General features: G+C 37.3%; 1 protein-coding gene across 2 annotated transcripts in view; it reads right to left on the reverse strand.

Moving 5' to 3' along the window:
- Window positions 1-11,440, reverse strand: part of Fam208a (family with sequence similarity 208, member A) — a gene marked incomplete in the record, with an annotated part of 40,302 nt that overhangs the window by 5,342 nt on the left and 23,520 nt on the right. The window contains 5 exon segments of one of the 2 annotated variants that reach the window (XM_013515613.1): window positions 1-93; window positions 2,679-3,487; window positions 6,450-6,509; window positions 8,067-8,211; window positions 9,338-9,741. In XM_013515613.1, the coding sequence (XP_013371067.1) occupies window positions 1-93; window positions 2,679-3,487; window positions 6,450-6,509; window positions 8,067-8,211; window positions 9,338-9,741 (1,511 nt within the window). 2 annotated transcript variants of the gene reach the window in all.

The raw sequence follows: 11,440 nt of genomic DNA on the forward strand, positions 1-11,440 counted from the left end.
TTGAATAATAATCAATAGTTTATCTAATTTTGATCTTCTTTCCAAAAACTGTTCCGGATGACATTCTGTATTGCCTAATTTGGTAAGATATTCCTATTAAAGAAAAACAACTAAATCAGAATTAAAGGCTTTTTTTGCAAATATCAACTTAACACTAGAAATGCAACATGAAGTGATAAATTTAATTGCTACTAGGAAAATTAACTATGCAAATAGGAGACCTCAGTGCTCCACCACTCTTATAGAAGAGGAATAAAAAGATCAGAGCTTCACAAATCACTTTCATAATGTTAGAGTGCTATGCAATTAGAGCCAAGTAAATGCTAGTGTGAGGTGGCAGGACTAACTGTAAGACCAACGGATTAGCCCAAATTCTTGAGCAGGCTTTTAGTTATTATGGGAAAGCCAGAGCCCAATCATTAACCGCTCCCTCATTCTCTGTCTTTCTTTAAGCAGACCCTTAGTATTTGCAATAGTATTACTGGAATATTCCTCTCCAGAGTCACAAAAGGCTTTTATGACATCTTAACATCATTTAATTCACAACAGCTCAAAAAGTGCTCCTATAGAACCTTAGTATACACAACGGTATTCACACAGTAATTAACCATTTCCGTCAAGTTTATATCTCCGAGCAGAGCACATCTAACACTTCCCTCCATGCTAGTGACTTGGTACTGCCTTTCCCAGGACACAGGGTTCCCTTTGCTGGTAGAATCCAGAACCCTGAAGCAAACTACAGGATCCTGGAGGTCACATCCCTCATTTCAGATAGTGGAGATTAATTTTCTGAAGGTCAGCATGGTTGGTCAGATACCCATAATCAAAGCCCAACTTCCTTCACAAGCTATTTTTTCAAGAGCTGCCTAAAGTGTTATACCCAAAGATAACATTTCCATAGATACATCCCTGAAGCTTCTAGGTATCTCAGACTAGTTTAGCCAGTTAATGAAAAGGTAAATTACATCTGACAGCCCTGCTAGTGATTTTGGTCTTTTTAATATTAAGAAGCTTTAAATTTAGATAAGACTGTTTAATTCATACTGTAACAAAACAGTTTGACTACAGAAGTTATCACGAAGTTTAGATTTTAGTATCATTTAAAAATTTTTGCTAGAAAGTTTTCAGTGGATACTGACTAGAAGAATTAAAGTTCCAATCTGATTTTCTATCAGATTTGTAACATAAAGAAGTCATTATTCTTTATTAAGTAAATAATAAAATGATGTGTTCTATGGTAGAATGAATGAAAAGCACTACTCATAAGGAAATGTTTCCTGTTCCCTTCAATCTAAATATTACATAGGTATTAAAATCTATTTTTAGAAGATGGAGGGAGGTGGAGTTAACACTGAGCACATCAGAACTCTATCCCATCTTTCTCTCACCCATCCCTATACCAAGGTGCTGCTATTCTCCAAAGAGTTTCTGTGCTTGGAAACATGTTGCTGGGGATGGGAAATAGTGGAGAAGCTCTAAATTCTATCATACAGGGCAGAAATGCAATCAAGCCTGATTTCCTCTGCCCAGGAAACAGTAAGACTGAGTGCTCTGAATCCTCTTTCACTGCTATGCTTTTCAGGCCCTTGTTGGGTACACAACTCATGACGTAGACATCAGAGATCCTCAAAGAGACAAAAGGGTTAGTAACCTGTCAGTAGTACTGAGTTTCTGGGCCACTCTGAGACGTAAGTAAATTCCATAAATGGAAACAAGTATGTATTTTAAAACCCCAGGCATTCTCTTAAGGAATTAAATAAAACCTTATGTTTAGTGAGCACTAATTAATACTACTAAACCACCGATATAATTGTTCCAATGTGTTATAACTTACATGTAAATTATCTATTAATAAATTTTGCATATTGATGCCTTAATACACAAAGAGGTGTGTTTTTCCAACACTTGAAATGTTAAATCTACTTGACAGGTTTAATGAAAAAAAAAAAATACAATGAGGAATTTTTACGACCGGGAAGTCTTTCAGGGTCACTATTTTCTTTTTTTTTTTTTTACCAATAAAAGCCATAGGGAATCATGACAGGTTATCAAGAAAGAATGTATCATTAGGCCATCCATGCAGAGTTTTATTTATTTGACTAACAAAACTCCTTATAAGATAAACACTGGCAACTTACTTTACCTCTTCTGATTTTTTCCCCACTTCATTAAAAACCCAAGCAAGCAACGTTTTGTTTGTTTGAGACAGGGTCTCGTTATATATAGCCCAGGCTGGCCTCAAACTCACAGTAATCCTCCTGTTTCAACCTCCCAAGTGCTGGGATCACAGGTGTGCACCACCACACCTGGCAAAAGCAACATTTAAAATCTCTACACTTTAAGGATACTCGGAGTATGTATGTATAGAGACTGGTTTTTCTTCTTTTGCACTGCTAAGGATCAAACCCAGGGTCTTATACATGCTGGGCAAGCACTGTATCACTGAGCTACATCGCCAACCCCCTGCAGTATATATGCACAAATGCTCTTAAAAATTATACATAAGACACTAAATTCTGAGATATTTAGATCACAAGTTCTAAATTCAATTTACTAATCTACTTTAATTAGTAAATAATGAAAATGTGAACTTTAAAAAAAAAAAACCTCCATTTTAAAGAGGTCAGACCAACAAGACAATTTTTTACAGCATTACTATTACTTTCTTGTTTAGTTACCTTTATTTCTTTGGAGAGCACACTCTCTTCTTCTTCATGAATATAAAATTTCACAGTATTTTTCCGGACATCTTTCATGATTTTAACCAAACTATTGAATACTTCAGGTTCTAACTGGCTTATGAAATTTGAAAGAGCAGGTTGGGCAGAAATGTTTATATCACTAGGTGATTTTGTTTCTTTTTCTGCTGGTTCCCGAGCAGAATCACCAGGTACAGTATGATCAGAAGTCACCATTAACTCAGCAGCATGGTGTGGCTGGTTCACTTCTCCTTCAGTTAAACCCAAAGTTGAAGATGAATGCTGTTCAAGAGAGTCGGCATCTTTCAAAGCATTGCTACAAACTGGCTCGAGGAGGGGTTTACTGTTGAAGTCACTTGAGGAAACTGACACAACATGCCTTCCAAGAGGATTCAATTCTATTGTAGTACCAAAATCATCGGCGTTCACTGGTTTCAAATTCCCACCCTTAGCTGATGCCTTAGTGATAATAGTATTTAGCTTCTCATGCAAACCATCTACAAATTCCTGTACACCAGCTTTGGAAGTCTTAGAATATATGAACTCAGAAAGTCGTTTTATCTTCTCTTGTGTTGCAAAGATAGGTGTAGAAATTTTACTGATATATAAAACATTGTTTTGCTTCAAAATCTCTTCTATCTTCCTAGAAAAGATACTGTATTCTCCTAACACTGTTCTCTCTGTAGTTTCACTCACTGTGGACGGCTCTGTTGCTGGCACACACTGCTCCTCCACTGTCACCACCTGACCTGTCAGTACGCCATCCTCAGTGGTGCCCTTTAGTGTGTCTGTAAATGGAGAGGATGGAAACTGGTAATCAGAACTTCTCTGTCTACTTATTACCCGGGGATCGTTAGGAAAGGCCTCTTGTGGTGGCAGGCACACCAGCTGTTCGTCTGGTGATCTCATACCTATATAGGAAGAGTTATTGTTACAAAAGCAATCAAAAAAATTAACATTTGAAAACAAACTCTTAAATCAGGAAAAAAAAAAAAGGTCAAGTATAGATTACGAACTAAATTAGGTATCAGAAAGTAAAATAGAAACCTCAATTACTGGTGTGAACCCTTTGTCCTATGTGCCTGACCTAGTTAGCCTGGTCTTCAGATTTCAGTATGCAGAGTAACAACTTCGAATGTTACTTTCTTTCTTTTGAAAGTGTTCAACAGAGACTATCTGGTATCAGTACAAGTTAAGTCACTGCTTCTTTTTGGTTCCTTATCATTCTATAGATCTGACTTTATAATAGACACATTTTAACCAAGGTGGTCAGTTACATCAGCTTTTTCAACTACCATATTCCTTGCCAGGCAACGTCAACTATGAGAACACTCCCTTGATATGAGAACTGAGTACAAGGCAGCCAACAAAGTGCCAAACAGAGATGTGGAATAACTGCTAAGCGTTTAGGCTTTAGGGTTTAGGGTAATCTTCTCTGTGTTGAGAATTTTTCTCACGGGGTTGCCGAGTGGATTTCCTGACATGTTAGGAAAATGTTAGTTCACTGTACCAGAAAAAAAGCTCAATAAGACAGGAAGAGTATTTCATAGCTGGGTTAAAACTAATACTTTGACAGCACTTTCTTAAGTATTTCATTTTGTGTGGAAACAATTCTAAGAAATCAGGACATCTACGATCTCATTTATCTTCTCAGAATAAAGACAGCTTTCAGTTAGTTCACGATAATCAGACAACTTTTGACTCTACAACCAGCTCAATTTACAAATCATACTTTGTCCCACAAATCTTTTTTTTGGGGGGGTGGGTGGCAATGCTGGGGATTGAACCTAGGGCCTTGTACATACTAGACAAGTGCTCTACCACTAAGCTACATCCCCCAAACCTTGTCCCACAAATCTTAAATTCAAACATGGTACATTTTCAAAACATTTCAAAATAAGTATCCTAAATCCATCTTAGAAAAACAAGGGAAATTATATTTAACTTCAATTTACACTAATATATTTTAGGAAAAGAAAACAATTGATCTTTACCTAGATGACCATACTACACAAGTTTCCCTTTTTAAAAATTACTAATTTTCCTTAGGACTTGGCCAATTGCTGCTATAATACAGGAAATGGTACCTCTAAATCAGAAAGTCTACCTAAAAGGTTTCAAGCCCATGGACTTTAGAGATAAGGCTATCTCCTCACTTAAGTTCACACCCAGGTTTACCAGCATGCTCTCTGCACAAAATTCTGTTTTGATTTTCCCCACACCCACCCTTTTGAAATGTTTACACAGCCTCAATCAGCACCAATCAGCTTCTAACATTCTCTGCCAATCCTGGTGATCACCGTGAACCACAGCATGTATTAACTTCTGCAAAGACACTGGCTGGTAAAGATCATAGTAGGCCCAAAGGTAGAAGTGAGAAGGGAAAAAAGGTATCCATCTTGTAGAGGTAAGAATCATAACTGTAAAACTGATAAAACAAAATTAAAGTTTCTCTAAGATTTCTCAACAATATTCAGCGTTGGGCTGGGGATGTGGCTCATGCATAAGGCCTTGGGTTCAATCACCAGAGCCACAAAAATAAAAATAAAAAAATTCAATGTCCTCCTTAAATTTATATTAAAATAAGAGTTTAGTACACATATAAAATGTCTGGAAGCCGGGGGGTGGTGGCATACGCCTATAATCCCAGCACTTGGGAGGCTGAGGCAGGAGGAGCCATGCAAGTTCAAGAACAGACTGGGCTATAAAGTGAGTTCAAGCCCTGCCTAAACTGCATAGTGAGACCCTGTCTCAGAAAGACAAAAAAAAAAAAAAAAGTCTGGAAAGTTGACCCATTGAGAGGAAACTAAGTGGACTTTCTTTAGGATTTTTTTTTTTTTTTCTTCAGTAAGTAAACAACACTTAATTTTACTTTAACCAATTTTCTCCATATGATTTTAGGGTCAACAACCTTATTATTTTAAAGAAAATCTTCATCAATAAATGATCTAAAAGACACGTATGTCTCAATATCCATAATAATGAGTATCATCAGAGCACCGTAGTATTTTGACTTACAAGTGGAAGGGAAGTAGTGAGGAGAGGACATGATTCAGATTACTTACTCTTTCAGTTACAAAATATGAACACAGTACCCCCAATAAGAGAAATGCAGATGCCTATGGAGCACTGAGAAGCACAAGCAAGACACCTGCTATTCTTAATGACAAAGAATTACCGATAGATGCATAATTAACCACTCAATCTAATTATTTAAATACAGGATGATAATACTTGCCTATTTCTTCACTAAGTTTTATAAAATAATAGTGGGAAACATAAAAATGACAATTTTGCTGGGTAGTGGTGCAGGCATATAATATTAGCACTTGGGAGGCTAAGGCAAGAGGCTCACCCTGGCTACATAAAAGCAGCCTGGGCTACACAGTGAGTTCAAGGCCAGCCTGAACTACATAATGACACCCTGTCTCAAAACAACAACAGCAAAACAAACCACCATTCTAACGAATTTATTCAATACAAGAATCAGCTGGTTAAAATGATGCCTGCCCTAGAGACACTTGGGGTAGGCAGTACATTAACGCACTGCCCAAGTGACACTCAAGTTAAACTTGAGTGTCTATATATAAATCATCGGTTAATGATTTATATATACACATGGTACTGTCTAAACTTTCTATAATCATTAAAACTTAAATCAATGCCCTACTGATGGAGAACCAGAAATTCAAGTAGCAATTCTAAAGAAAGACACACTGGAAGGAAAGGAAGGAAAGCAAGCCTTCTCACCTGGTGTTTGTTTCTCACTGTGTTTCCCCGGCTGGTCTTCTGGGCTTTTTGTATCCCCTCCTGAGGAAAAGCAAGAGATTTATAGATTCTTCAGACAGCAGGGACACCTACTAAGTACTGTTCAGACAACCCCAAGTCTAACACATGTGAGTATTCCTTCCTTTGCCTAAAATATTCCTGGCAGGTCTTCTGGGAATGGGAAGTTCCTTCCCATTCAGGTAACGAGATATCAACACCCAGATGGCATGCCTTCAAGTGGCTCTCAACACCAAGTATGAAGGTGTTTAAATGAGGAATGGTTAGGATAATCATCTCTTAACTATTTCCCTGTTCTCCTTCTCTCATGTAAGTCTCCAGCCCCCCCTACCCAAAAAAAAAGAGTACCAGTTCCTACTGCATCATCCCCTCTGGGCCAATTGTCCTTTCTAATAAGTCACCAAGTGGAGAACAGGGCCAGTAGAAGCCCACAGAAACTGAAGTTTTAGAAATTCTCAAAATCCTTGCAAGTCTTATAGGTTCTAGATCACAAGCCAAGCTACATTTCAGCAAATAGTTGGTTTTTCTTAAAGCTTAAATAAATGACCAGGAATAAACAAGATGTCCCTTGGATACATTTCCAAAAATATTTAGTTAGCAAAGATGAGTAAGAACTTGGAATATTGAGAGTATATATTTATATGGATTTATACAAAGAAATTAGAATACTATAAAACAATAATCTTTCAATATTTGCCTAACTATTCTTGCCCCATATCAAAAAGCTTTAGCATATATGCATTTCATCACTTCAGGCCATTATCTAACATGATCTAATCTGTTTAAGATAATTCAATATTAATACATTCACAATGAGGCTAAAATTTGTATGTCTCACTGCGGGGAGATTTGAACCACTGGTAGTACATGTATGACTTGTCCCAGCAGGCAGCTTTTCATTAATTTTATTAGTAAACAGTGATAAGATTTGGTTGTACCACTAGTGATACAAGCAGCATGATGGGACAATCATGCATGTACTACCAGTGGCTTAAGCTGGCAGGAACAAGTTAAATCACACAATGAACCTTAACGTGACCACTTATTAGAAGACAGCTTGTTATAGTGAAGTTCAAGAAGTACTGGTACCCAAAGAGCATCCTTTCATCTCTACCTTTAACTTCCCTCACAAGAAACTTGTTTCCTGACAATTTTCATTTGATCATCTGCAGACATGATTCCCTGGGGACAGTATGTCCTAAATCTCTGTTAATAGGTCCTTTTGGAGATACCTGACGATGCCAACCAAGAACAGCGTCACTCAGTGACAAACATTACACTGTTCAAAATATAAGACTGAAGATGTCACAGCCAGGTAAGATGAAGCACCTCAGTAAACCAAGAGTGGGACAGAAAAGATGAAACCCTTCAAGAAACTGATCCATAAGTAAAAGGAAGGAAGCTGGGCATGGTGGTGCACACCTGTAATCCCAGCACTCGAGCACTGTTGCAAGTTCGAGGCCAGCCTGGGCTACAAAGTGAGCTCAAGGCCAGTCTGAACTGCAGAGTGAGACCCTGTCTCAAAAAGACAAAAAAAAAAGTAAAATGAGGGAACCTAAGACCTAATACATTTATTCTTACCTGTAATTGGAATCAGTTTCCAGTGTATTTCAGTCTCTTCAACATTATTTGCCTTAGAGTGTTGTCTATGGAACCCATGCTCAATGGGAACAGTGGGACACAAACTGCAATCTTCAAAATTATTCACGTTAATTAAATTTGGATCCTAAAAATTAAAGTACATATTCAGTAGCTTTTTTTTTAGTAAGTTTTAATGTCAATAATATTTTTTCAGAGGAAATTCACAAGTTTCAACCTAAACACCACAAACTAGTAATATCAACATGGTAAAGTGATAATACTGTCTCAAAACAAAAACAATTCTTCCTCTCAAAACGTAATTTGATGTTTATTTACAGCAGTGACTCAGAAACTTATGGTAAGGAACAGGCAGTAAATATTTTAGACTTTGCAGGCCATATATTCAACTCTGCACTGTAGCATAAAGACAGCCACAGACAAAATCAAGTGGACTCTGGACCACAGCCATCAACCTGAGTATTAAATATATTGGGAAATACTAACAACACAGTTCAGTATCTCAATGTCTACCTTACATACTTCCCTATTTAAGCCTCCTATCATTTCCCCCCTAAATATCCCAAAAGAACATGAAGGCGAAGGACATGCACACATGACTTTTAGTCAAAGGTAGAGAAAAATGAATTAGAAATAAGTGCAGAGGAATATGGTACCATCCTGGTGGTGGTCTCAATGATGCAGCCACTTCTTAAAGGAGATTAAGCTATTTTTCAGCTATACAGCAAACCTCTAAGCAATAACTATAAATAAACTAGACCCCTTAGTAAGAAAGGCTAAGAGCTACTTCATAGGTACTCTCAATAGCCACTCATTTTACATTACTACTTACATGAGAAATATAAAGTACACACCCTAATTGTTACCCTGGGGCAACGAGTTCAATCATGGCCTCCTCATTAAATTTTCTGTTAAGTGACACCAGATAGCAGCCAATGCTTTGAGGACTCAATTTTATTATGAAATATGGAATTAACTTCCAATATGCCACTTCTGACATTGTCCAGCTTTAGTTTTTTACCGTAATGAGTAGATTTTATTCTATATATAAACCCTACAAGCAGGAAGGAAAACAACACTTTGGCATTTATATATTTGTAACAAAACTTGGAAGCACCACGCTGGACAGACATCTTTACTGAGAAATATATTTTAGTTCTTCTGAAGGGAAAAACCACTCTATGAAGCATACTCATGCTCTCTGTGAAATACAGTGAAAAACAAACAAAAGTAACCAAAAGATACATGCTTACATCTTTCAAATGCAGCTTATGGTCAATGCCTACTTCACTGGTGGATGCAGCAACAGGATACTTTAAAGATGAAGTATTAACTTCTAAGAGTGGGCTCTGAACACCCTTAAAGTGTACATTTTCAATTTTTGTACAAGTAGGCTGTTCGTATTCTTTCTTATCCGAGATACAGTTCGATGCATGCTTCTGCCTCAGCTCTTCATAGGCATCATCAGTGTTCAACCCTAAGGCTTTATTGACTGTGTCTGTCAGGGACGCATCAGAATGGCGTGCATTTGCTAGTGTCTCTGACAGCAAGTTGAACAGCGTATGAATGTCACCAACACCAGAGTTACAGGTATCCTGCTGCTGCTGCTGTCTCAAGTCAGCATCATGCCCAACTAAGGCAACAGGCTGTGGAGACTCTGAGAAAAAAGAAAAGTTCAAAAGTCAACATACACAAGTCAAACAAACCTTTAAATTACTTATAGGAAATTTATGGGGACAATTCATACAAGTGGGACTTCAGTTTTACAAACCTTTAAATTACTTATAGGAAATTTATGGGGACAATTCATACAAGTGGGACTTCAGTTTTACAAACATGACCATCCCTTTCTTTAAAATTCATTGGTTGTAAAATTTTGCACACAGTTCAAACTTGCTATTATATGTGGATAATATATTAATAACCATACTACAGTTGCCTTAAATTCTACCACCAAAATCCTAGTCAATTAGTTGCTTGACAAAAGATGAAACACTTGCACTTGCTATTTTGCCAGTTACTAGGAAGAGATGCCAATTACTTCAAATCTACTAACAACCTTGACTTTATTTCTACTACCTCCATCCCTCTTATATTTTATCCTTAAAGCACTCTTTATCTTCTATGCCTTATCTTGAATGACCAAATTACTTAAAATTCATAATGATGCTAGGATATTAAAGATACCAAAGAAATCTCCACCAAACTTGCAGCAAGAAAAGAAGACAATGAGAGAAAATATGTTAAGACAGGGTTCCAGGCAGGTATAAATTTGGACAATATGCCCAATTAACATATTTAAAACTTTCACAGTAGCAGACATTCAGAAAATCATGTTATTTCAGCCAGGCATGGTGGTGCACACCTATAATCCCAGATAATTCCGAGGCTGAGGGAGGAGGATTGGCAGTTTAAGGCCAGCATGGGCAACTTAGTGAGACCCTGAATCGAAAAAATGGGAAGTCATGTGTTTTGATGCTGGAGTGGATATTATGATTTCTAATTTAGGAAGAATGTAAGGAATCACAGTAAAAACAAAAGAAACAATAGATTACATACTTATTCTAATTACATGTAATATTATATAATTATGATTCTAATAATAGAAAATTATAGAGCAGGCAAAACTAATCTAGAGATAAAAAGAGCAGCAGTAGGTCTGGGTGATCTTAACTACAAAGCGACTTCTGAAGGGTAATGAAAATATTCTAAATATTGGAGTGGTGGCTACACAACTGTCAAAACTCACTAGATTGTGTGCTTAAAATGGGTACACTGTATACATATTGTACCTCAAAAAGCAGAGGAGGGGTTTCAAACCTCATAAAATGAGTATGTTCATTCACCAAATCAAGAGCAGGATATTTTAAGTTATGATCCAGCCTTCAAATCTCTACTTTCAAAAACAAACAAACAAAAAATGCAAAATAAAAATACACAAGAAATTCCTAGAAATCTTATCTACACACTTCTTCCCTAGCCTCATTTTGCTTTTAAGCTTTCCAGTTATGTATTTAGGTATGTATGTATGTATTTTGACAGGGTCTTGCTATGCAGTTTAAGTTGCCCTGACTATATAGCCCAGGCTGGCTTCAAACTCAGCAGTTCTCCTACCTCTGCCTCATGAGTGCGAGTATCACAGTCGTGCGCCATCATGCTTGGCTCCTACCACTTACATTATTAACAAAAGCTGACTGTTGCCAGGCAAGGTGCCACATGCCTATAATCCCAGCACTTGGGAGGCTGAGGCAGGAGGATCACTGCAAGTTTGGGGCCAGCCTGGGCAAGTGAGCTCAAAGCCAGGCTGAACTACATAGTGAGACCTTGTTTCAAAAAGACAAAAAGAAAAAAAAAAA

The sequence above is a fragment of the Chinchilla lanigera genome, unplaced genomic scaffold, assembly GCF_000276665.1.
Source record: "Chinchilla lanigera isolate Chin_1 unplaced genomic scaffold, ChiLan1.0 scaffold00029, whole genome shotgun sequence".
Lineage (NCBI taxonomy): Eukaryota > Metazoa > Chordata > Mammalia > Rodentia > Chinchillidae > Chinchilla > Chinchilla lanigera.